The sequence below is a fragment of the Neophocaena asiaeorientalis genome, unplaced genomic scaffold (assembly GCF_003031525.2).
Source record: "Neophocaena asiaeorientalis asiaeorientalis breed wild unplaced genomic scaffold, Neophocaena_asiaeorientalis_V1.1 scaffold607, whole genome shotgun sequence".
NCBI lineage: Eukaryota > Metazoa > Chordata > Mammalia > Artiodactyla > Phocoenidae > Neophocaena > Neophocaena asiaeorientalis.
The window spans coordinates 1023038-1049585 of record NW_020173405.1 but is presented as its reverse complement, the minus strand read 5'-3'; the positions used below and the strand labels follow the sequence as shown (position 1 = coordinate 1049585).

Sequence of the window (26548 nt, the reverse complement as noted above, 5' to 3'; positions counted from 1 at the left end):
CCCTGGTGGTCCAGGGGTTAGGACTCGGTGCGTTCACTGCAGGGGCCCGGGTTAGATCCCTGGTTGGGGAACTAAGATCCCGCAAGCCGTGCGCCAAAAAACAAAACAAACAAACAAAAAAAAATTGAGAAGGTATGCCGAAGTATTTTTGTGAAACTTCACCCTGCAGTTTCTGAGGACCCTAATTTTTTTCCCCCCCTCTTAATCAAAACCCTAACCGCAAAGAACCAGTGACCTTGGAGCCTTTCCTGCATCCGTTCAACCACGTGGTCTGGACACGTGTCTAACCCTGCCTGGGATTTGCTCCAGAACAATCTGGGAGTGGGGTAGGACGCTGGTGCTGGTGTAGGGCACAGAGGAAACAAGACAGGCCACGTGTTGGTAAGACTGCTAAGATGGATGATGAGTTTGTGGAAGTTCACCGTATCATTCTCTGCTTTACGTACAACTGACCTTTTTCATAATTTTTAAACATGGAAAAAAAATAACACCTTGCCAAAAAAGAAAAAGCAATTCCACAAATTAATGCAAAATTCACTGAGAAATTCTAAAGCAAATGAGTACACCCGTTTGCACAGAAAAGGCGACCTGGTGGGAGGGTCCCCTATGCCTGCCTGCACCATCCTCCTCTGTGATTCTTGCCAAGTCCTTTCTGAAGGGCTCAGGGCCCTGGGCTGTTCTGAGAAGCTGATAAATTACAACAAACCCTGCCTCACCCTGTGGGACTGTCCTCTAGGCTTCTAGAAAGATTGAGATTAGCCTGTCCAGTCTATTATCGAAATCACCTTTCTACCTGTAGGACGCTAGGGGCATATACACAGAGACGGGAAGCCAGCTTTCCTTGTGGCCTTGCACTGCCACCCTTCTGCTGACAAAGCTGTACGGTTTTATTACTAAAATGCCAACACATGCACAGATCAGGTACTGGGCCCTGGAGCGTCTCTGGGGCCTTTCCACGCTGTCACCCCACCACGAGTCTGAGGCTGAGGGTAAACGCTCCAGGAGCAGGGGAGATGTACTGGAAGGTGACGGCAAGGAAGATGCACTCCAGGGCCATCCAAGGCAGCACTTTTTCCAAATCAGAAGGCTATGACTCCTGCCTCTCAGTGACGGGGACTCATAACCCAGCGAATGAGTTCTCTGCTCTAACTGGCCACTGGGGCCATTGTCTTCTGACACAGCCTGGCCAGGAGCCCTGCCATCTGCAGAAGGGAGTTCACACCTTCCGCTATTTTCATATGAGTGTATCCAATTTCCTGAAAAAAGAAAAAATCAAATTTAAATCTGGTTAATAAGTGAGGGAAGAAGTTTAGTTTTTAAAATCTGAACATCTAAATGAACGGTTTGCTCAAAATTGATGCAGTGAACTCAAACTCCAGCTGGAAAATGAACTCTGAGGAGTTCAATTTATTTCCTAAAAGGTTGCTGACATTTCTTTGACAGGTACTGCTAAGAAAATGAAAAAGAAAAAAAAAGCCAGACTGGGAAAAAACATTTGTAACACACATATCTGACAGAGAACTTGCAACCAGAATATATAAAGAACTCTCAAAACGCAGTAATAAGAACACAAACAACCCAATTTAAAAATGGGTAGGGCTTCCCTGGTGGCGCAGTGGTTGAGAGGCCACCTGCCGATGCAGGGGACGCGGGTTCATGCCCGGGTCCGGGAAGATCCCACATGCCACGGAGCGGCTGGGCCCGTGAGCCATGGCCGCTGAGCCTGCGCGTCCGGAGCCTGTGCTCCGCAACGGGAAAGGCCACAACAGTGAGAGGCCCGTGTACAAAAAAAAAAAAAAAAAAAAAAGGGTAGACTTAGACACTTCCTCAAAGAAGATCATGGATGTCAAATAAGCACATGAAAAAGTACTCGACATCATCAGTTATTGGGAAATGCAAATTAAAGCCAAAATGAGATACTACTATACACCTATTAGAAGGGCTTAAAAAAGACCAACTGAGCATTCCAAGTGCTGACCAGAAGGGGGATCATCTGGAATGCTCACATATTGCTGATACAAAGGCAAAATTCTATAGCCACTTTGGGAAAGTTTGGGAGTTTCCTATAAAGTTAACCCTTCGATTACCATTCAACCAAGGAATCTCACTCCTGGGAAATTACCCAAGAGAAATGAAAACTGGGGTTCATGTTCACACCAGCTCATGTACACAGATGTTTATAGTGGTTCTATTCATTGTCACCAAAGTCTGGAAACTCAAGTGTCCTTCAACTGGTGAACAACAGTGGGATGTCCACACGAGGGAACACAACTCAGCAATGAAAAGGAAGGACCCACCGACATAGGCAACAAGGTGAACAAATCCAAAAGGCATTAAGTGAAGTGAGAGAAGCCAGACATGAAAGGTTACGTGCTGCTTGATTCCACTTGTATGGCCTTCTGGAAAATTCTGTCCCCCAAATAGAAAAGAGGTCAGTGGTTTCCAGGTGCTAGGGGGGACAAGCTGACTACAAAGCAGCCCATACATTTGGGGAGATTACAGAGCTGTTCACGTCTTGACTGTAGTGGTGTTTACAAGACTGAATGCTTTTGCCAACAGAATGCACCCAAGAGGCTGAATTTTACTCTATTTAAATTACACCTCAATTAATCTCACTTAAACAACAAACAAATAAACACCTCTCTCGTAAAGAGAGTCATTCCAAGGAACACTAGGTCAACTGCCTGGCAGGACTGACTTAAACAAACCCCCAGCCCCCAGGATGACCGGCCATTGACTGAGCATCTTCCAGGCGCCTGGCCTGTGAGTAAAACAAAACCTCAGCGTGGCCCACGTTCTTGACGAGAGAAGCATTGCGCTACTCTCACTAACCTTAATAAACTCCAGTTTCAAGTATTCTGCCATTTGGAAGGTTTTACACACTCGAAAAATGTTGCCAATGATGTCTTCTGGGGAATAGCCAAGATGCCACAGGTGAGCGAGGATCTAGACAAAAGAAAACACACGGAGGCCGCGTAACTGTGTGAACAAGGATACCGGGGGAAGTGAGGTCAAACCCACACCAGTCTCAGGCCCGTCACACAGCTGGGAGCAGACAGGCCATCTGAGACAGCACGAGTGCTTCTAAGAATCGGCCCAACGCAGCGGCCCTGCTGGTGGGCCGCACCCTTTAGGTCATGTGGGTTGATCGATCTTCCCAGCAGGCAGAGATAGTACTGCAAATGTGTTAAACCATACTGCAAGACGGTCTACCACCATACCCTGTAACGTCTTTATCCAAGGCTCTTAAAAAGACTTTTTAATCGTCCCAGTAAGCACCCCAGAGTGTCTGCTACGCTCTCTGAGCTGCCACTCTTATTAATGAACACCCCCGGGACGATTAGGCCTGAACAAATCCTGACCAGGGCAGAGATGACCGCAGTGGTCTCAGCCTCCTGCCTTCTCAAACCCAGGCCCCGGTTCCAACGCTCACCCCACCCAACTGCAGGGCTTGGAGTCCTTGGCTCCCTGGGGCAAATGCAGGGGGTGGGGTTAGCCCCGTGTCCATAAATCTGACGGCGTCCTTCAGGCCACGTGCCTGGGTCTCCCTGCCTTGCACGCCAGTTTCACGAGAGGTCGAGCTCTGCCCTAAACCCACTCAGCTTGTAGCTTAGTTTGGTGGCAGCACGGGGAGGGAAACCGGCTGCAATCAGAGCGATGGCCTCAGATCACATCAGTGCCCCCCATGTGGACTTGAGGGTCACCGACACCCCAGCGATGCCCACTGGAATCTGCTCATAAGACCAGGCCCTGGGTCCCAGGATGCCCATTCCCAGGCTCTCCAGGAAGATAGAGGGGGACAGCTCCCCTCCACAAAGAGAAAGATGGCTTTTCTCTACAAAGCAAGGCATTGGGCTGTTCTTTCCTCATGTCCTAGGAGGACAAATTCCTCTTGCAGAGAATATAATTCGAGTAGAAAGGCATGACTTTGAATTCCAGGTCTATTACTTTCAAGCAGTGTGATTTAGAGCAACGAGCTTAGCCTCTGAGCCAGTTTTCTCACCTGTAGAGGGTACCCAACTCCCAGCATCAGTTAAGAATGAGATGGAGCAAAGTCCCCAGCACAGGGAGCGCCCTCTCTGCCCGGCTCAAGAAGCGAGAGGTCCCCCGCCCCCACCCCGCGTCAGGAAAGGGGGAGGAGACCCACCTTGTAGGCCTCATCGATACTGGCACTCACACAGTGCTGGATCATCTCCTTCACCAGCAAGGGGTGGGGCTCGTCACAGACCTGACCAAACAGAAGAGAGAGGCCGGTCTGGGGCTGAGGGGGGCCACCCGAGGAGGAGCCCTGGCAGACCCACGTCTGGGCAACCTAGGTACCCACCATCTTCACTTGCTGTTTACATGGAATTCTCCAGCAAACAGAACCAGGTTTGGGAATGCCTCTCTCGCCACCAGAGTCGTCACCAAATAGAGTTCGGTGTCGACCTAGTGCGGTGAGGGAAAGCCTCTGACATCATCATTACAGATTTCTCACACAAGGTGAATTCACAAGAGCCAATAAGGAATGTACACGCAAGGGGCAGCTTCAAAGCCACGAGTCACCTGTCTTACATCACTGGGAAGATGACCTGCCCAGTGGACTCTCTGAACCCACTTAAGAACTGGGAGGTCTTTGGGGGCCAATCTCCCACCTGGAATAGGAACAGGCTTGCCCTGGACAGGGCCCCCAGCCTCAGCGTGATCTCGGGCCTCTTTCCTCAGCCCCAAAATGATGAGAACATCTGCGTGCAGGGATGTGTGAGGACCAAACAGGACACACGTGGAAGCCCCGGGCCTGCCGCAGCAGCGGGCCACGTCCACCACCCACACCACACCACAGCCAAGCCCCTCCTGCTCTCCGCAGGGGCGAGTCTGTGCCCCTCCTCCCAACACCGCCCACCCGCCCTCCTCTGCTGGCCCCGGCAGGTACACGATGCTCTGTCGACTGTGATGCCCACGCCAGCTTTTACCTTGAACACATTCTCACTGTTGATGAAGCCGAATCCCGAGAAAGTGGACTGCAAGTTGTTCAATGCCTGTCGAGGAACAGAAACAAGGCCAGGGTGATCTTCAGTCTCTGCCCGCCCCATCTCCCGTCTTGGGATCCGAACTTACCCCCCTACTTGCAGGCCTGCTCCCCACTGGCCCGAGGCCCCACCAGTGTATCGGGTCAACGTTCCCCAGTCTGGCTACACTCATCCCCAGGCAGCAGTCGCCCCCCTCTCCCCCCAAACGAGGGGCGCAGCAAGCCCGGGAGGCCGGCGCCCAAGCGGTGACGCACGCACCTGCCTCATGTCACCCTGGGCGGTGAAGAGGATGGCTTCCAGGCCGTCGTCCGTGTACTGCACCTTCTCCTTCTCGATGACACAAAGCAGCCTGGCAAGAATCTGGGCGTCGGTCAGCTTGGTGTAGCGGAGGACTGCGCACCGGGACTGAATGGGCTCTGCACGAGACAGGAAGAGAGTCAGGCTCCCCAGCAAAGCACGGCGTGACCCCGTCGGTCCTTCAGTTGCTCGGAAGCAGCCGCAAGAGCCACGTGGCCCGGCCATGCTGGCACCACAACCCCTGCCCAGCAGGGCTCAAGAGAGACTTGGCAAACAGGGCTCAATTTCAAAATATCAACCAATAGTGGCCTCAGCTAGGACTGCCCAGGCTGACCTTGGCTGTCCAGGGCTTCCAGAAGGGGAATAGATCCTCCAGGATAGAGACAGCCACGTGCCACAGCCCACAGGAGAGTCAGTGCACGCGCAGGTGGACTCCTGAACCACCGGGTATGAGGCACGTCTGGGCCCTTCTGGGCAGGTCACGACCCAGCCAGTCTGGGGTGAGAACAGGGCACCTGCGTGGCTTCCTTAAGCTTCCACGGGAGATTCTGATGCCCATGAGAACCACCAGATGGACGAATGCCGGATTCTGGGTGCTATCCCTGACCTTCAGTTCAGACCATGACAACAGCATCTCCGTGATCTCCGCGCCCCGAGTGGGTCTCTGGTCCATCGTGCTCTGCTGCCCCACTGGCTTTCCTCAAAATGTGTTGACCCGTCGTCACCTCTGCCTGCCCAGGCAGACCCTTCAACTGCCCACCAAGGTCACAGTACAGACCACCTCTGACCCTGCTACATAAAATCTTCCGTAAACCTCACCCGTCTCTCCTCTCCTAAGCCCACGTGCCTCCCATGGAAAATTCGACCTGTGCTCTCCTGGCAGCTCTTCCCACCCAGGATGTCCTTTCCCAGCTTCTCCCCACTTAAATCACAACCATCATTGAAAAAGCTCTTCCCCCACCCTCCTCCTCGTGGAGCCGGCCCAGACCACCCCAGACTGAAGTGACCGCCCCTCCTTTGCTCTCACATACACTTTCAAGGAACATGTTCCTGTTCGTTTATTTGCATTAAAGAAACCGGTTACCTCCCCCAGGGATGCAGTGGACGAACACCACGACCAGGCCCCGGCCCCTCAGAGCTTCGGTTTGCCGGGGTAGAGGAGTGAGCATCAACAGGGACGTCCCCACACCCTGGGACAGGGCCAAGGAAGAGGTTTGTAGGAACGGCTCCAGGAGCCCAGCCAGAGAGCGATCAGCTCAGTGGAGGTGAGTTCTGAGCTGGGCCTTTAGGGACGAGCTTTCCAGGCTGGAAAGGCTAAAGGAACAGCACATTCAAAGGCAAGAGTGATGAAAGGGCACAGGGGCTCTGGGGAACCGTGAGGCACTGTGCAGCTGTATCACACAGGGTAGGAGGAGATGAGGCTGCGGGGAATGGGCTCCTGTGTGCTAGGATGGGGGCGGGCGTGGCTGTGTGGGCAATGAGGGACTACTGAAGGGCTCAGTGGGGGAGTGGCAGGGTCAGACCTGTGCTGAGAAGACCCCGGCAGCCAGCTGGTGACTCAGGTGCAGAGAAGCTGCAGGGACACTGCACCAGTGAAGGGGAGAAACTGAGGCCAGACCTAGAGTGAGGGAAGGAGGGGTAGGGGCTCAAGACACTGGGGAGGTGGGATGACCTTGGATCCGATTCTGGTGAGGGGCTGGCCGTGGTGGTGAGCAGAAAAGGGAGGACCTGAGATGGCTCAGGGCTTGCTGGCTTCGGGACGCACCCCCCGCCTTGTGTGAGCCCCTGATGGGCAGGGACAGAGCCTCATACAGGTCTGTAGCCTCCACTGTGCCTTGGGTAGAGGAGATGCTGTGCACATAAAATACTGTGTTCAACATCTGTCCAATGGATGAGACGTTTCAAAGAACGGCTTTCCTAAGAGTTCATTTCAATTTATCTGAAATCAGGAAGATTCATGACAGAACCTTATTTACATATTTGGCTTAACAGCACAGACAAGAGAAAGACCAATTCGAAACGGGAGTTCTTGGGACTTCCCTGGTGGTCCAGTGGTTAGGACTTCGCACTTCCAATGCGGGGAGCCTGGGTTCGATCCCTGGTCGGGGAACTAGGATCCCACGTGCCACGCGGTGCGGCCAAAAAATAAATAAAATAAAACAAAACAAAAGAAAACAAAAAAACCACAATGGAATTCTTATCTAAAAGCAGTTGATATGCAAACTACACTAGAAGTTTCCTTTCATAGATTCTTCTCTTTGGAGAAGTACCAAAAGCTGTGAATTCAGATACACGTTAGAATAAAGCAGCCACAGCCTTCCTCCAAGAAAGCAGACCTCTCCCTTAACTGGTGTAACTCCAGGAGCTAAGGTGAGGTTGTTACTGACAGTTTCAAAAATCAGCTCTGCAGTGATTTGATCATGAACCATCTCCTCTAAAGGTAAGCAATACATTTCTTTAGAGATTTGGTTTACATGGTTCTTATATCCCTTTAGAGATTAAAAAATAATCAGAATGCTACCGATATAGACCAGAAAAATTAATTTCATGGAAAGGGAGGGCAAGACCTTTCTCCACCAATAATTGCAGTTTCAAATCACAAAACAGACCCATCCACGCATAGCCCTATGCAAAATGCACTGGGGGGATGGCTTCACAGGCGAAGTCTATCAAACATTTAGAGAAGAGCTAACACCCATCCTTCTCAAACTCTTCCAAAATACAGCAGAGGGAGGAACACTCCCAAACTCATTCTACGAGGCCACCATCACCCTGATACCAAAACCAGACAAAGATGTCACAAAGAAAGAAAACTATGGGCCAATATCACTGATGAACATAGATGCAAAAATCCTCAACAGAATACAAGCAAACAGGGCTTCCCTGGTGGCGCAGTGGTTGAGAATCTGCCTGCCAGTGCAGGGGACACGGGTTCGAGCCCTGGTCTGGGAAGATCCCACATGCCGTGGAGCAACTGGGCCCGTGAGCCACGATTACTGAGCCTGCACCTCTGGAGCCTATGCTCCACAACAAGAGAGGCCACGATAGTGAGAGGCCCGCGCACCGCAATGAAGAGTGGCCCCCGCTTGCCACAACTAGAGAGAGCCCTCGCACAGAAACGAGGACCCAACACAGCCATAAATAAATAAATTTAAAAATTCACGACATATGTCAATATTTAAAAAAAAAAAAATACGAGCAAACAGAATCCAACAGCACATTAAAAGGACCATACACCACGATCAAGTGGGGTTTATCCCAGGAATGCAAGGATTCTTCAATATACGCAAATCAATCAATGTGATACACCATATCAACAAACTGAAAGAGAAAAACCATATGATAGGGGCTTCCCTGGCGGTGCAGTGGTTGAGAGTCCGCCTGCCGATGCAGGGGACATGGGTTCGTGCCCCGGTCTTGAAACCATTTCCTCTAAGATCAGGAACAAGACAAGGTTGCCCACTCTCACCACTATCATTCTACATAGTTTTGGAAGTTTTAGCTACAACAGTCTAAGAGATATGGGGATATATGTATACATATAGCTGATTCACTTTGTTATACAGCAGAAACTTAACACAACATTGTAAAGCAATTATATACTCCAATAAAGATGTTTAAAAAAAAAAAGATAGCACAGCTACCTTGTTTGATACCACTCAGTTGTTAGTTAGGGGAGCAGGGATTTGATTTGAAATCTGTTTGCTTACGAAGTTCATGTTGTTTCCAGTTAAGCTGCTGATCTGGAAAGTTGAATATTATTTGGTAAAATCTAGACTCTGTAGTTTCCCTACTCTTGCCATTACCTGTAGATAGAATTTTGACTTCTAGGATATTGTTCATTTCACTTTTACAGTAAAATTTATAATAAAAATTTAAATTAAAAAAAAATGCACTGGGGGATGGGGGCAGTTCTTTAAGTATAACACGGCTCCCGCCCTCCCAGACCTGTCCTACCACTGGTAAGGAGACAAGCAACATACGCAGCCATAAATCAAGACCTTTTAGCACAGTTTCCTCCACTGCACCATGGGTGTCTTGAAGGTAGAGAACGTTTCCTGTTAAATTCTGTCTGCTCTGCACTAGCCCGGTGCCTGACACCTACTAGGAACAGAGTAGATGTTTGTGGAATAGATTCATACCTGGGGAAGGTCAAGGGCCACAAGCCCACTGGGGCTGGAGTCAATGACTTTGGGGGGCATCATGGTCAGTACCACGCTTGTCTGGGTGGAGGAGCCGGACGGCTGAGCTTACACAGGCTGGGGGTTAGCGGGGCGGATGTGAGGCAAGGACAGAGGGACAAGAGAGCTGTGAGAAATAGTCAGAGAGAGAGTGAAAAAAAGCTGGGCTGTGCTCACAGTCTGTATCAGAAAGGGAAGGGTGTGAAACCAGCAGGAAGTTGAGACACTGAGGCGGGAGGGCTCAAAGCAGTGAGGAACAAGACAGACTGCTGGGAGGGAAGGAGCGGGGGAGGGAGGGGGCTGGAAGGACCAACGCCAGGTCAGGAAGATGAGCGTGTGAGGTTTCACAGGGGAGGCAACTCCTGGTAACGACAAAACCCAGCATGCAGACACACTGTGTGCCAAGTGCTCCGGACACACAGAAAACGCAAGAGCACATCTGTGTGGGGGCCGTGACCGTGACACTGCTCACGGGATACCAAAACATCACACCTGCTTGTGATGCAAGAGTCAGACAGACCTGGGGTTCCGAGCCCAGCTCTTCGGCTTGCTGTGAGACTTTGGGCAAACTATTCAACCTCTCTGAGCTCCATGTTTTTTTCATCTCTAAGGTGGAGCTGATAATACCTCCTCATAGAATTATATAAGATTAAATGAGAAAGCGGACTATACAGTGCTCAGCCCACGGCAGGCGATCAAAAAACCCCTTCTCTTCTGCTGCTAAAGAGCCAACGTGAACAGCACGTGGACCCCGAGCCATGCAGAGCTGACCCTCACCTATGATTTTATCCGAAGCATTACAAGCAAGAGCGAAGCGGGTCGTTTTGGAGTAGATTTCCATGGTTCTCCTCAAGGCTTGCTGGGCTCCATCAGTCATGCTGAGAAGAAAAACACAAGGGGCGGTTTGCAGCTGGGACCCAAGGTCCACGGGACACAAATCCCCTCCTACGGACCCTGGGAAGCCTACACTCCTGATTGGGCATGCTCAGTCTCTCTCCGGGACCCCGTGTGGGTCTCACGCAGACAGGCTGCACACGGACAGAGCAGAGGCCCTGCAGGCAGGCTGCCTGGGCTCACCTCAAAGCTCCTTCATCCAGTCCTGTGGGACCTTTAGGCAAATTATCTGAGCCTCAATGTCATCGCCTATAAGGAGATAATGCTACTGCCCACCTCAGAGGGTTGTTATGACAATTAAATAAAACAGTAACGTGTAAAGTGTGTAGCAGAGCACCTAGCATAATGCAAATGCTTACAGATACGTGCTGGATCAATGTTAGCGGCTCTTACTGCTGTAAATAATGTTACAGTAAAATGGTTAAGGTGTATCCCCACTGTGGAACAAAATGGAACAGAATACAGCAATTAAAACCTATGTTCAGGGCTTCCCTGGTGGCGCAGTGGTTGAGAGTCCGCCTGCCGATGCAGGGGACCCGGGTTCGTGCCCCGGTCCGGGAAGATCCCACATGCCGCAGAGCGGCTGAGCCCGTGAGCCATGGCCGCTGAGCCTGCGCGTCCGGAGCCTGTGCTCGGCAACAGGAGAGGGCACAACAGTGAAAGGCCCGCGTACCACAAAAAAAAAAACAAAACCTATGTTCACAACAAGATTACAATAACATGGAACTCTGCTTTTCGCGTTAAAACGCAAAACCAGGATACAAAAATTATAATTATTATCATCTCAACTATGTAAAAATGCACAGTGTAGAAAAACAGGAGATAAAATAAAGCAAGAAATTACCCATATCTTTAAAAGTTTCTTCAAAGAGCATGAGTTACTGTCGTTGTAAACGGCGCTTAACATTTTTTCATTTATACTGGTAATGATTGTACAATGTTGTGAATGCACTAAGCGCCGCTGAATGGTACACTTTAAAATGGCTGAAATGGTAAAGTTTCTGTTAGATATATTTCACCACAATTTAAAAAAATCATTTAAATTATGCATGTAAGTGATGCTGGGACAAACACATTAACTGTCTTAGACAAATGCTTGTAAATTACTTAATTAAGATCAGGTTTAGGGCTCAGGCCTCTATTAAACCTCTTTTGAAGATGTGATAAGCAAATCTGTCACAGAAGTGCAAAGGTGAGAGCTTTTCCTCCTGATTTAATACAGCCAGATAAAAGACTTAGAGATCAAGGTAAAAAATTCTTGGCAAAGCACTCTACCTGTCTGCTTCATCCAGGATGATGATCTTGTGTCTCCCTTTGGGAAGGGTGACTTTCTGTTGGGCAAACATTTTGATTTTGTTCCTCACAACGTCAATGCCCCTGAAACAATGAGCCACAATATTATTGTCACCTTCTGAGACCAATTCACTCACCTCCACGGGGACTTTTAACCCTCAGGACACCATCATGGACCCAACTTTAGTTTTTAAGTTTCTTTTTGGGCAATCTAACTATTTATAAGGATTGTCATTCATTACTTTTATTCCTTCTTGGAGGTCTTCAGAAGAACAAAGGAAAAAATTTACTTACTTTTTAAAAACAGAATGAAACTCATTTTATCTTGCAATTATCATACGGGTCCATTGGATTCTTTATAATCTAAGATACATTTTGGGGGTCTCAGTAATCTTATGCTTCCTATATCTTAAAATGTTTGCTACTTCATCATCCTAGTACTTATTTCATCATTACTCATCAATTATTCCCAACTATGCTAAAAAAGACGAAAATAAAATGAAAGAATGATGGCAATGCTTAGAAGATCGATGCAATATTCGGAAAAACTGTTACTACTGCCTCATCCTTCGGTTTTTTGTTTTCTGAGGTACTACATTATCTTTCTGGAAGATACAAAAGTAGTTCAGATACACCATCTGAAAGCTTTCATTGACCACAGCCAAAAATTCAAAAATTTTCATTTTCTACCCATAATGTCACAGAGAAAAGAAATGACAGCGGAAGATGTTTCATCATTATAAGACAAGTCAGAAAATGAAGTAGAGAGACAGCAGGATTCTAGACTCTGATGATGCTGATGGTGAAATAGATCACATAAACAAAATTTTAGACTATGAGTCTTCAGATGCCAAAATCCTCCATGAATTTTCTCAAACTTAAGAATCAAGGTGTGAACATATTTCTAAGGACAAAAACGAAACATATTTTCACCCAGTTAGTCACTCAACAGGAAGTACTTAGCTCTCCAATGTCTTGTGACAAGAACTTGGACCATCCTGTTTTGCTAAAAGAACATGTGACAGGACTTCCCTAGTGGTGCAATGGTTAAGAATCTGCCTGCCAATGCAGGGGACACGGGTTCAAGCTCTGGTCTGGGAAGATCCCACATGTCGTGGAGCAACTAAGCCCTCAAGCCAAACTACTGAGCCTGCGTGCCACAACTACTGAAGCCCATGAGCCTAGCGCCCGTGCTCCATAAGAAAAGCCACTGCAATGAGAAGCCCGAGTGCCACAATGAAGAGTAGCTCCCGCTCGCCACAACTAGAGAAAGCCTGAGAGCAGCAACAAAGACCCAACACAGCCAATAAATAAATAACTGTATTAAAAAAAAAAAAAGAACATGTGACAGTATTCGTTCATCTTTGATATTCGAACACCCACATTTACAGGGTACAGTTTGTAAGTGATCAAAAGCTGAAGGCAGGTGTGTATAATAAGGTTCCTGGAAGGAAATAGATGATAAAGGAACCAAAAAAAGCCATTGTATGGATCCCTCCAATAAATCTAAAATTGAAAGTATTTGCAATTATGGGCCATTCTCTCTTCAACAAAGTTAAGAGCCACCAAAATTTTCTGCTGGTATCTGCTATCTGGAATCGGCATTTACAAAACGGCTCAACTGCAGGCGTGTTCATGGCATCCAATGAGCTGTTAGTTGCATTCACACGACAGAGCCCGTTTCAGGTCTGTATACATCATCAAAACCAGGAAAACGTTGCAGAGGAGAGAACCACGTCCTCAGGGAATAACCAAAGGCAGACTTTGCAGACATTTTATTCAACAGGTCCTCATTTTATAATCCTCTACTATCCCATGTCTAAAAAGTAAACTGGGGGAGTTCCCTGGCAGTCCAGTGGTTAGGACTCAGCTCTCTCACTGCCATGGGTGGGGGTTCAATCCCTGGTCGGGGAGCTAAGATCCCACAAGCCACGCTGTGCAGCTGAAAATAAATAAGTAAATTAATTAATTAATAAAAGCAAAAAGGTTAAGATGGTAAATTAAGTAGGGACTTCCCTCGTGGCGCAGTGGTTAAGAATCCACCTGCCAAGGCAGGGGACACAGGTTCGATCCCTGGTCCAGGAAGATCCCACGTGCCGCGGAGCAACTAAGCCCGTGTGCCACAACTACTGAGCCTGCGCTCTAGAGCCCGTGCTCTGCAACAAGAGAAACCACCGCAGTGAGAAGCCCGTGCACCTCAACGAAGAGTAGCCCCCGCTCCATGTGACTAGAGAAAGCTAGCGTGTAGCAATGAAGATCCAACGCAGCCAAAAATAAATTAAAAAAAAAAGTAAACCAGCAGCCCACCTCCATTAGGATGGTTACTAAGAACAACAGAGAATAACAAGTGTTGGTGAGGATGTGAAGAAAAGGGAGCCCTTGTGTGCTGTCGATGGGAATGTAAAACGGTGCAGCCACTATGGAAAACAGTACGGCGGTCCCTCAAAAATGGAAACATAGAATTACCAAATAATCCAGTGATTCCATTTCTGAGTCTGTATCTGAAAGAATTGAAAGCGGGGTCTCAGAGATATTTGTACACTCCTGCTCATAGCAGTATTATTCACAGTTCATAATATTCAAAAGATAAAAGCAACGCCAGTGTCCATTGTCAGCTGAATGGATAAACAAAACATAGTGGTATATACCACTCAGCCTGAAAAAGGAGGGACATTCTGACACGTGCTACAACATGGAGGAACCTGAAATATGCGTGAAATAAGCCAGTCACAAAAGCACAAACGCTGTGCGGTTCCTAGAATAGTCAATTCACAGAGACAGAAAGTCACATGGTGGGTGCCAAGGGCTGGGGGAGGGGAATGGGGAGTTGTTGTTTAATGGGTGCAGAGTTTCCGTTTGGGAAGAAGACAACAGTTCTGGAGATCTGTTGCACAACAACGTGAATGTACCCAACGCCACTGAACTGTACACTTAAAGATGGTGAAGATGGCAAATTTTTTTTAAATAAATTTATTTATTTTATTTATTTATTTTTGGCTGTGTCGGGTCTTCATCACCGCGCACGGGCTTTCTCTAGTTGCAACGAACGGGGGCTACTCTTCGTTGTGGCAGGCAGGCTTCTCATTGCGGTGGCTTCTGTTGTTGCAGAGCACGGGCTCTAGGCACGCGGGCTCAGTAGTTGTGGCGCACAGGCTTAGTTGCTCCGCGGCATGTGGGATCTTCCCGGACCAGGGCTCGAACCCGTGTCCCCTGCATTGGCAGGCGGATTCTTAGCCACTGCGCCGCCAGGGAAGTCCCAAGATGGTCAATTTGATGCGATGTGTATTTCAGCACAATTAAAAGTAGTTTTTAAAATCTCCATTAAAAAAAAAAACTAAACCCATAAGTCAAGTGCTTATGATGCCACATCAACAAGCCAGCAATCCCCATTCTCTTTCATTGGAAAGATGAAAGGAAAACACAAAGCCAGCAAAACAAGCTCTATAAGCGCTACAGAGACCTGAAAAATGTGGTTTCTATAACAGCTCAAAATGTAAAACACTCGCCACCCTTCAGGCCTAACTCCCAGGTGTACCTGTCATTTGAGGCATTGAGCTCCAAAACGGCATCCTTGAAGGCCGGGCCCAGCAGGGCTCGTGCCAAACACAGGATGCTGGTAGTTTTGCCGGTTCCTGGGGGGCCCTAGGAATGAGATCTCCAGTAAGTGCTTCAAGCCAACAGAATGAACGTAACGAGAACTCCCGATTTACTGCTCACCACTCTTTGCGCTCAGCCCCCGCCTAGAGCCCTCCCAACCCATAGCACACACCAAATCAATACGGCAACCAACCCGCAGGCCTGACCAGTGGGAGGTGGGAATGGTATGGGCTCTGGTGGTCATGGGCTTCTCTGAGGAGGAAGCTCTGTACATGAGAAAGCGCTTAAGAGGGGGCGAAAACGAGCCTCCAAGATGTCCGACAGGGCCAGGACCCAGTACTCACAGCAATGATGATATTGGGCACATTCCCTTCTCTCGAAAAGACCTGAAGGAAGAAATGCTCGTTAAAACTGGTTGATCTGCAAACTTGAGGAGCCAGGTCTCCCCAACCACACAGGCCCGTGTAGCAAACATGGCTACAACCTGTTCCATGTGGATGCCCCGTGGAACACTCAGGTCCACACACTCAAAACTGAATTCAACACTTTCCCCTATAAACCTGAGGTCCCCCCATGTTTCCCCTTCCATGGACTGTCAACGGCATCAACCCTCCCGCCCCCACCAGGAACCTGGAGGTCACCGTCATCCCTGATTGGCCTTCTCCCTCACCCCATGCAGCCCCTCAATGACAAAGGCTGGGCCCCTCTTTCTCCTTTATCTGGAGACCACTTCCTTCTCTTCAGCCCACTGCCACTTTCTTAGCCCGTGACCTCTTTTGTAAAAATTATTTTTTTTAATTTTTATTGGAGTATAGTTGATTTACAATGTTGTGTTAGCTTCAGGTGTGCAGCAAAGTGAATCAGTTATACATGTACATATATCCACTCTTTTTTAGATTCTTCTTAGCCCATTACCTCTTGCCTGCATTGCTTTCAACAGGCCATTGGCTGGTCTCCTTGCATCTAATCTTGCCCCACTCCAATCCATTTCCCATACGGTAACATAACCAATTTTCTAAAATACACATCTCTGAAAACACTCTTACCTGACTGGAACTCTTGGATGACTCAAACCCTTAAACCTGGCTCGCGAGGCCCTGCCCACCTCACCAGCTCACCCCTCCCACTCCCCAGTACATGTGCTCTACAGCCTCGTTACTTGGTAGGCTCCACAGACCAGCAGCATCAGCATCTCCTGGGAGCTTGTCAGAAATGCAGACTCTCTGACCCCACTCCAGAACTACCAGATCAGAACCTGAATTTTGACAGCATCCCCAGGCGATTCGTATGCCATCCATGTCGGTAAAGCACTACTCTGTATTCCACTCAGATGGCATTCCCCACCCCCCACCGCCATAGAATAAGCTATGCTCTCTCTCACCTCCGGGCCTTTGCACATGCTGTTCCTGCTGCCTCCCCTCTCTCCACCCCCGACCCCCCAAGTCTGGCTGACTCCCACTCACTTAGCTTTGGTGTCACTTCTTCCGTTTGGGAATTAGGACTCTGTAAGCAGGTTAACTCTTCCCTGAACTAACCCACATGCCCCCACAGCCCCTGTACGTCCCCTGGCGGAGTGCTTGTCACATGGCCTGCCGACTTTAATGCTGCCCCGGTTCAACTGTAAATCCCACGCAGAACTGGGCTCAGGTTTAGTCTGTCCACCATTATATCAACAGTTCCTAAAACCGCACCGTAACTAGCCCAGAGAAGATATTCAAATATTTGCCAAATGAATACGTCTGTAAAATAAATAAATACCTTGGTAGCTATTGAAGTCTAAGCCCCAGTTACTACAGAGACCGCCTCTGTCATGTCTCAGATAGCTGGGCTTCTAGATTCTGCCTAAAGACCTCTAGGGCTGGGAATTCAAAGCTTCCTCTACTGCTGACCGTTTCTGCTTGCTCCCGGTTTGTGTCATCCTGAAGTCGGTTGCCTTGTCACTTAGTTGCTTTAGGCAGGGCTTAGCAATTATGATGGAGAGGAAGGTGGGGGGAGTGGGGGTAGTCCACCCTGAGACCTGTTTTCATAAGCTCCCCTAGCTAAGAATGGTTTTCACATTTTTAAAGGGTTGTTTAAAAAATAAACAAAGGGACTTCCCCTGGGGGTCCAGTGGTTAAGACTGCGCTTCCACTGCAGGGGGCGCGGGTTCAATCCCGGGTAGGGGAACTAAGATCCCACGAGCTGCACACGCGGCACGGCCAAAAAAAATACAGAGAATATTTGACAAAGACTTTATATGGTTTGCAAAGCCTAAAATATCTATTCATCGGCTTTTGCAGACAAAGTTTGCCACCTCTGCTCTTGAAGAATACAAAACAAGTCTGATAAGCCCTCTCCAATGAGCCAGTCCTTCAAACATCTGAAGTTTCCCACCCTGTCTTCTAGATTCCTCTCCAAACTGAATGTCTCCCATTCCCTTAATTCTTCTGGATTTGTGGCCAGCCCCCAGCTCGCTACCTTGGCTGTCTTCCTCCAAATGCCTTGAGCTTATCAAAGTCACAATAATGAGATGTAAGATCCTCTTTTAAAAACTCACCTCCAGCCTGCTCACTGTGTCTTCATTCCCGACAATTTCATTCAGCTTTACTGGTCTATATTTTTCAACCCTGTTTTTAAGAAAATGCATAAAGATGTTGACACGGCTATTTTCACGCTACCCAAAAGGAAGCACTAAAGGGCAATTGTGGGAGCTTTGTCAGAAGATGATATACAGTCAATAAAAATACATCAAATGGTTGCAGGTTTTAAATTTAGAGACATGCCCGAGCGCCATCTGAGAAGTCAAGCACGTGAGAAGTATGCACCAAAGACTTCAAACCCGCCACAGCAGAGAAACACCTGCTGCTGCTGGAGAAGGGCCAGAGCAGGCCATCTGGAGAAATGTGACACTGTGTGGCCACACAGTCTGCCCATCACAACAGAGGTCCAGCGCACGCAGCACTGACACCATTTGTTCTGACAGACATGGATGCAACTGGGCCCCTTCTCATCCTTTAACTGCCAGTGTCTGCAGACTTGTGCCAGGTGCCCAGCACGGCTGACTAGACAGAAACCGCAGGCCTATCCTGTGATCCTACTAGGCTGTGTGGACTGGACAGCCTAGTGGCCTTTTCAGACCAATACTTCTACTAAGCAAGCTATGCTATGAGAGAAAGTGACTTTCTCTGGCTCTGAGAATAGAAGTGGAACTAGATTTGCAATGATTTGACCGTCAGGCTTCCTCTGCCTTTATTACAGTCCCTGATTTACTCTTAGCTTGTACTCCCTCCAGGTACTGGTTTTGCACCAGGAGCTGCGTGCAAAGCTTTTTTGCCGCATACTGCAGAAAACAGAGACAGCTCTCTTCCAAGGTCTGCAGATGGGGCATGCTTGTTCCTCCTCATTTATTCTTCATGCTCAGCCCCCTTCAGGTGCCAAGCGGTGTGTAAGGAGTTAGCACACTCAACGGGAAGAAGGTAGAAGGTGCAGACATGAGCAAAACATAGTTCTTGCTCTCAAGGGCTTTCCCACTAGAGGGGGAGATACAGCTTGGCAAATCCCACTAAAATGCTAAACTGCTTATGAAAACCACGGGCTGTGGAAGCCCAGAGGAGGGAGGAGTCGCCAGCTGGGAATGTTTGGAGCTGAAATCTCAGCTAGATTTTGTTCTGTTTAAATAAATTTATTTTATTTATTTATTTTTGGCTGCATTGGGTCTTCGTTGCACGGGCTTTCTCTAGTTGCGGTGAGCGGGGGCTACTCTTCGTTGTGGTGCGCGGGCTTCTCATTTGCGGTGGCTTCTCTTGTTGCAGAGCACGGGCTCTAGGCGCCAGGACTTCAGTAGTTGTGGCACACGGCCTCAGTAGTTGTGGCTCGCAAGCCCTAGAGCGCAGGCTCAGTAGTCGTGGCGCACGGGATTAGTTGCTCCGCGGCATGTGCGTTCTTCCCGGACCACGGCTCGAACCCGTGTCCCCCGTATTGGCAGGCAGGGTCTTAACCACTGAGCCACCAGGGAAGTCCCTCTCAGCTAGACTTTGAACAAGGCAAACATACTCCTCCTTCAGGACCTTCATAGCTGCTCCCTGACTGAAAGCTCTCTCTGCCTCCATGGCCACATGGCTTCTTTCCTGAATTCAGGTCTTTACTCAAATATCATCTCATCAGAGGCCTTCCCTGACCACCATAGCGATTTACTCCACAGAAGCTGTCACCATCAAATATATTCTATGTCTACTGGTTCATTTTTTACTTTGTCTTTCTCTATCAAATGTAAGCTCTGTGACAACAGGATTTGTTTCGCACACTGAAGTATCTTAAGCATCTAAAACAGGGTCGTGTGAAAATTATAATGCAAACCACATATGTAACCTTAAACTTTCTCACAGTCACATTTAAAAAGGTAAAAAGAAAATGGGTGAAGTTATGTTACTAGTATAATTTAGAGAACCTAATATATTCAAAATATCATTTTCAACATGTAATCGATATAAAAATTACTAATGAGCTTTTTTTAAACTAAGTCCTCGAAATACGGCGTGTATTGTACACTCACAAGCCCATCTCAATTCGGACTAGCAACAGACTCATGTGGCTAGTGGCGGGGGGACTGGATAGCGCAGCGTAGATATTCCAGTAAGCTATACTGCCCATCATTTAGGTATCTGGTCTCGCCAAGAAGAGGGGTGGGCTGGAGGGATGGGAATACGCAGCGGACAGGGAGGAAACCATTCCCACGCCCGGTGGAGAGTCCCGAGAGGTGCGCACAGGGAGTGGAAACCGAGTGGAGCGCCTGCCCTACACCTGCGCCTGTTGGCAGGTGACTTCCCAAGTCACCTTTCCTCCCAGCTGCCCAGGATGTTGCTATTTAAAGTGAGCAAGCCACGGAAAACAGGCGGGTGCCTTCACACCATCCCGATTCCGGATCTGCGTCCGACACTTCCCGCCGAGCGACCATCAGAGTCGCGGCTGGCACAGCGCCTGGTGCACCGTGGGTGGTCGCAGCGAGCGGCTATTATCACAATAAGCATTGTTCTGACCAAGACCCCGCTTCCAGAGTTCAGACTGGTCACTCTCCACACCAGGTGGGCTTAGCGACCCACGTCCCTTGCCTTCTTCAAATAATAATCTACTGGACACCACCCCGGGGCCTCCTGCTCCGCTCAGGTGACCGCCAAATGAGCTCCCGCCCCTGGTTACCCCGGGACACACGGCCCGCCACTCGCCCACCCACATGTCCAGAGAACCCATCGTTGATGGCCTAGATCCTCACCACGGCAGCTCGTACTGGCCGGCACTGCCGGGGGCCTTGCTGGGGGCCGGGTCAGGGTCCTGGGCCCCGCACTCGCCACTGCCACCGCCACTCTCCTGCGCCTCCATTCTCCCGCCGCCTCTTCCCGCCTCCAGAGACCTCACCCCATGACGCCATCACGCAGGCACCGCCCCTTGCTTGCGAGGGACTCTGGGCGCGAGCGGAAGCCTTCTGCCCGCCCCTTTCTGCGCCTGCGCAGAGGGCACTGGCCTGGCGGGGGCGCTAGTTGCTATTGACGGCAGTTGCTATGGGAGACCTGGTGTACGGTCTGGGTAGAGAGTGGAAGGCGAGACCGGACCGCATCGCCTTCCGAGAAGGCTGGTCGCTCCAATAAGGGACGTTCGTTGGTCTTCGTCTTTGTGAGATTTGTCGGGGAGGCCCTCTCTGTGCGGCCCGTGGGGAACCGCTGCACGGAGGCGGGGCCGCACGCCAGACAGGCCTGGCAGGGTGGGAGCATCCTGCCCGGTGCAGGGAGAAGCCGGAGCCTGTGGACATTCCGCCCAAACGCAGGACCTGACGGCGGACACAGACAGGGACTGATGTCCAGCGGTCCTGGACGGCGGAAGGCCGGAGCCGAGCCCTTGCCCACTTTTCCCGATTGCTCAGAATGTCCCCATGCGGAACACTAGCTCCCATTGGGTGGGCTCCTGCACCCTGGAACTTGACGTTTATTATCAGGAAATTCTCATAATGCTACAAAATGGGAATTACTCTCATTTTGCAGAGGAGGAACTGCCCCTCTGTAAAATATGAATCAGTTTCATTCCAGAAAAATAGATACTGCATATTCACAAGTGCTTTGAGTATTCTTTTGGGCTGGTTTTCTACCTGTTGAACTAATCTTTCCTCCCATTGCCTAGCTAACATAATAATGACAACTAATAAAAATAACGAATGGTGACTATATTTACTATCCTCTACTATACACTAGACCCGAGGTGGATACTCACATTACCCTCGTTTTACAGAGATGAAACAGGCTTGAGAATGACTAATTTGTCCAGTGTCATTTGGGTTGTAAGTGGTGGAGCCAACCCACCATGTTGCCAATACAGTTCATACAAAATTCTGTTTTATTGCACTTACCGTATTGCATCATAATTTCGGGATGAAATCTGACTTTAATGGTCAGATTTCACTGCCGAGGGCCCAGGTTCAATCCCTGGTCAGGGATCTAAGATCTTGCAAGCTGCCAAGAAAGAAAACGTCTGAATTGAAGGCAAGGATTGGGACCTCTTCATCTCTACCCTGTTGCTTAGCACAAGGCCTGGTGCTCTGTAAGTGTCCAATATGAGTATCTTTAATGAACAGTAGGGATCCATGTTTCCAGACCAGCTTGGGTCAGCTGTGAGGAACTGGGTTGCTTTCGTCGGAGAACTGATGAAAGCCCCATGAATGTTTTCCTTTCATCATCAGTTAAAATATGTATATATTACAGGGAGAAGACTTCTCTTCTAGGCAGTTGATTGGTCTTTCAAATAAATATGTGCTCCAGAATATATACTGCAAGTAATGTTCGTTTTCTCTTTTTATCCTTATTTTTCAATTTTCTTTCCCTCAAGAAACCCAGCCCATTATGGAAATTTATTGGGGAAGACAGTGTTGCTGTTCTATTCATTTTTCACGCGTAAACTCTGTGCTTCATCTTTCCAACCTGAGTGTTTATTTAGCTCCTTGAGGACATGGGACCTGCCCCTCGATTCCTATTTTCTTCCCTTGTATATAAGCGGCATGGAATTGAGGTCTGCCAGTTGCTTCTTCCAGGTATGCAGCCGGGCTAGCAAGCTCAAGACAGTGGGCACAATTTACAATTGTGTTCTGTGAGCTGGAAGAAAACATGTGCTTCCGCATTCTTTTCAAGCTATTGCCAGTTGGGCAGGAACCTCAAATGACTCAGATTCTGAAGCAGTTTGTTTTAATGATGGTAATTATTTAAGTCTCCAGGTTCAAAACTAACTCAGTGTTTTTCTTCTCCCCTTTTATATGATTTGGGAAAAAATACTTGAAGTTGGCTATATCTCATCCATTCCCCTTTAAACTAACAGAGCCATCCTGTGTATTTTCAGAGTTACTATTCACAGGTCCTTTATTTCTCTGGAGGAGAAAATACAAATTTTCTTGAAATATAAACGTTTTTTGAAATATCTCTTTGTGGTTTTCCCTTGGGATTGTTCCCATGTGGTAATATTCATATTTTCCTGAGAGCTGTCACTCACACGCACACATGTCCCACCACATACACAGTTTAGAAACTAAACATTTTCAGTAAATGCAGAAAATGGTGTATAATTCTTTCCTCTTTCCTGGTTCTCCAAAAACCCCACTCTAGAGGGGTTTGTTGGTGCTCCCAGGACCCCGCGTTCATTGATGTGATTGGAATACCAGGAGAATCAGAAGGAGATGACCTTTGAGGCAGAACTGCACCATCAGGACATTTTTTTCTTTTTTCTAGTCTGAGCCTTCTGTGATTTGTTGGACTTGGGCCCAGACAGATTGTGGCACGTGGGCCCCCCACTGCTCTGGCCTCTCCCGTCGCGGAGCACAGGCTCCGGACACGCAGGCTCCGCTGTCATGGCCCACGGGCCTAGGCGCTCCGCGGCATGCGGGATCCTCCCGGACCGGGGCACGAACCCGCATCCCCTGCATCGGCAGGCGGACTCCCAACCACTGCGCCACCAGGGAAGCCCCAGAGCTTAGATCTTAAAAGCTCCAGCCACTCCCCTAGGGCCACACAGCAGCCACATGGGGGGGACCAAGGAGTGTTGGGGAAACCACAGGCTCTTGTAAAAGGGCAAGAGGAGTCCAAGCAAATCTTCCACTTCTCTCCTGACAAATCTGTGAAATCCCAAGAAATTGAATTCACATATAGGCTAAGCTCCCAGACTCTTATCACAAGAGGAAAATTAGAGAAAAGAGGAAAGATGTCGAAAGGAAATAAAATTGAAAACAAAATCCTTTACCTAAAGCCAGAAGCTTTCAGTCAAATTTATCAAATGGGACAGGCAACAAGTCTTGGTCAAGATGACACCTTGACTTTGACCATTAAAGTACAGCTCACTTCTCACGTGACATTGCAGGATGTGGGGTTGGAAATCTGGTGGCATCTCAGGACCAGGACTGCCAGATATTCCAGCTTTCCACCCACTTGTAGCCTCCATTGGCCCAGAATGTTGAACCTACCTGATGCTGTTTGCTTTGTTTACACTGAAGTTTTAAAAATTCATTTGTTGTTTTCTGGTGGATTTCCTTATGAATTTTAGCTAATAGTGATACTATCACTGAAATAATTGTTTGCCCTCAGACACCGCAGTCTTCCATCACTGGTAGAGTTTTTCTAACATTCTCATTAGCATTTTCAATATTAAAACTAATGCTCATTATGTAGTGAAAAAGCATACATCCTCAACGTATCTACAGTATAAGGATTTGTTCTCGGGAATTGCTCTGATTAGATTTGCGGGATTTGGAAGCTGGAAACCATTTAGCCTGACTCTTGGTTTCTGTCTAACAATATTGATTGAGAGCCTACAGCCGCTGTTATGGGCACTGGATGTATGAACAGGGCAAGCTTCAGTCCCTAAGGAGCTTGAAGGGAGAGAAAGGGACACCAGGCAGCCAATCATACGTTTACTTAGCTGTGATTATGATGTGTTAGAAAAAGCACTGACTGGTTGTTAGGATATCAGCCCTAGGGTACCACCTCACCTGGGAGGTCAGGAAGGGCTTTGCTGGGGAGGAGGCATTTAACCTGAGATCTGAATCCTGAATCTCTGTTGGCTTTGCCTGGCAAGCACCTCCTAACCCCCTCCTTCTCTCCCATGACTGTCTTCCCTCTCAATCTGTTTATTTCTTTATTGTACTTACCCACGATTATCTGGGTTTATTGCCTTGTTTATTGTTTGTTTCCCCTCCTAGAATGACAGCTTGTTAAGAACAGGAACTCTGTCTGTCCTGGTCATCATTTCTCCCCGTTGCCTGTAGTGCTAGCCCAGCGTAAGTGCTCCATTTGTCCTGAAGGGATGAGTGACGGACAGATGGATCTGGGATGAGCGGGTGTTGGGGCTGGAGAGAGATGAGGCCTGCAGGGACCAGAGCATGCAGGACAAGAGTAGGGAGCCCCTGGAGGAGGCTGGGTAAAAGCCACACGACCCAGTTTATGTTTCGACCACTCTGGTTACTGTGCCTCAGGTGGTCTGGAGGGAGGCAAGCGTGCATGTGGAGGAAATGCGTGCAGAATTGTTTGTGTTTTTTTGTGATCTTTTAATTTCTAATGATGATACTTTTTTATTTTTGGCCGCACTGAGCGGCCTGCAGGATCTTAGTTCCCTGACCAGGGATCGAACCCGCACCCCCTGCAGTGGAACGTGGAGTCTTAACCACTGGGCCGCCAGGGAAGCCCCAATTTCTAAATTTTAAACTGTAAAACATTTCAAATAGACTGAAAATAATATCCACATTCATGTACTCGCCACCAAGACAGATGTTAACATTTTGCCTTGGGCTTCCCTGGCAGCGCAGTGGTTAAGAGTCTGCCTGCCAATGCAGGGGACACGGGTTCGATCCCTGGTCCGGGAAGATCCCACATGCTGCAGAGCTACTAAACCCGTGCGCCACAACTACTGAGCCCGTGTGCCACAACTACTGAGCCCGTGTGCCACAACTACTGAAGCCTGCAAGCCTAGAGCCCATGCTCCGCAACAAGAGAAGCCACTGCAATGAGAAGCTGGTGCACCACAATGAAGAGCAGCCCCTGCTCGCTGCAACTACAGAAAGCCACACACAGCAATGAAGACCCAACACAGTCCAAAATAAAAACAAACAAATAAATTTATTAAAAATAAATAAAATAAAATGACCTTGTATAAAAAAAATTTTTTTTGCCTTCTTTTAAAAAAAAAGAAAGAGGGCTTCCCTGGTGGCGCAGTGGTTGAGAATCTGCCTGCTAATGCAGGGGACATGGGTTCGAGCCCTGGTCTGGGAAGATCCCACATGCCACAGAGCACCTAGGCCCGTGAGCCACAACTACTGAGCCTGCACCTCTGGGGCCTGTGCTCCACAACAAGAGAGGCCGCGATAGTGAGAGGCCCGCGCACCACGATGAAGACTGGCCCCCGCTTGCCACAGCTAGAGAAAGCCCTCACACAGAAACGAAGATCCAACACAGCCAAAAATAAATTAAAAAAAAAAAAAAAAAAAAGAAAATTTTATGGATACAGCCAAAGCACTCCATCCTGTTCTCTCCTCTTCCCTTTTCCACCTTCACTTTACAGAAGAGGAAACTGAGGCACGGAGAGGTCAAGCTGTGGTTCCCAGGGTCTCTCCGTGAGGAGAGGGTAGAGTCTGGATCTAGACTATAGACTAGGTGATCTGAGCCCAGGGCCTGGATGTTTTATATGCTTTTGAACTTGGTTAAGGCATAGATTCTCTGTTAACATATTGTTTGGGGGGGTTTAAAATTTTCCATAAATCGAATCATGCTGTGTATAACTTTGCAATTTGTTTTTCTCACTTAGCGTTATGTTTCTGAGCTTTATTTAGATAGGTCTGTTTCCTCTTCTAGGATGTAAACTCCCCGAGAGTGGAATTGTTGTCTCTTTTCTTTTCATTGCCTGGAACAAAGTAGGTGCTCAGGAAAACTTGCTGAATGAATGAATTTGTTTTCTGCTGCAGAGTATTCCATTCTGAGACAGTTTCTCTAGGGCGGATACCTAGAAATGGAACTACTCTGCCCCGGGTAAGGGCATCTTTAATTTAACAAGAGTCATTAGAATGACTTTCTGGAGAAGGTCTCCAGATAAAACCTCACAGCATATTTAGAGTAAAAACCCAAGCCCTGTAGGGCCCCATATGTCTTACCTCCATGCAGCCATTTCTCTGACTTCCCTTTCTACCACTCTTCCCTCATACACTCGATTCCAGACACATGGGCCTCCTAGTTCTTGATGAAAAGGGCCAAGCACATCCACCTCAGGACCTTTGCACTTGCTATT

The 26548-nt window shown here is 48.4% G+C and overlaps 1 protein-coding gene across 1 annotated transcript; it reads right to left on the bottom strand.

Annotated features, from left to right (window-relative positions):
• Nucleotides 1–503: 503 nt before the first annotated feature.
• Nucleotides 504–20660, bottom strand: RFC2 (replication factor C subunit 2). The gene is made up of 11 exons (XM_024747210.1): nucleotides 20520–20660; nucleotides 17808–17877; nucleotides 15616–15657; nucleotides 15210–15316; nucleotides 11657–11758; nucleotides 10265–10365; nucleotides 5268–5425; nucleotides 4953–5018; nucleotides 4148–4228; nucleotides 2833–2946; nucleotides 504–1256 (listed from the first exon to the last, which is right to left on the bottom strand). The coding sequence occupies exons 1-11, from the start codon at nucleotides 20624–20626 to the stop codon at nucleotides 1146–1148; spliced, it is 1059 nt and encodes a 352-aa protein (XP_024602978.1). The 5' UTR covers nucleotides 20627–20660; the 3' UTR covers nucleotides 504–1145.
• Nucleotides 20661–26548: the final 5888 nt, after the last annotated feature.

Excerpts from the sequence above, each read along its gene's own strand:
- RFC2 (XM_024747210.1), bottom strand. The coding sequence starts at position 20,626 with ATGGAGGCGCAGGAGAGTGGCGGTGGCAGTGGCGAGTGCGGGGCCCAG. Across the intron at positions 15,317-15,615 it reads TGCCCAATATCATCATTGCT|GGCCCCCCAGGAACCGGCAA; the intron begins GTGAGTACTGGG and ends TCTCATTCCTAG. Across the intron at positions 10,366-11,656 it reads ATCCTGGATGAAGCAGACAG|CATGACTGATGGAGCCCAGC; the intron begins GTAGAGTGCTTT and ends TTTTCTTCTCAG.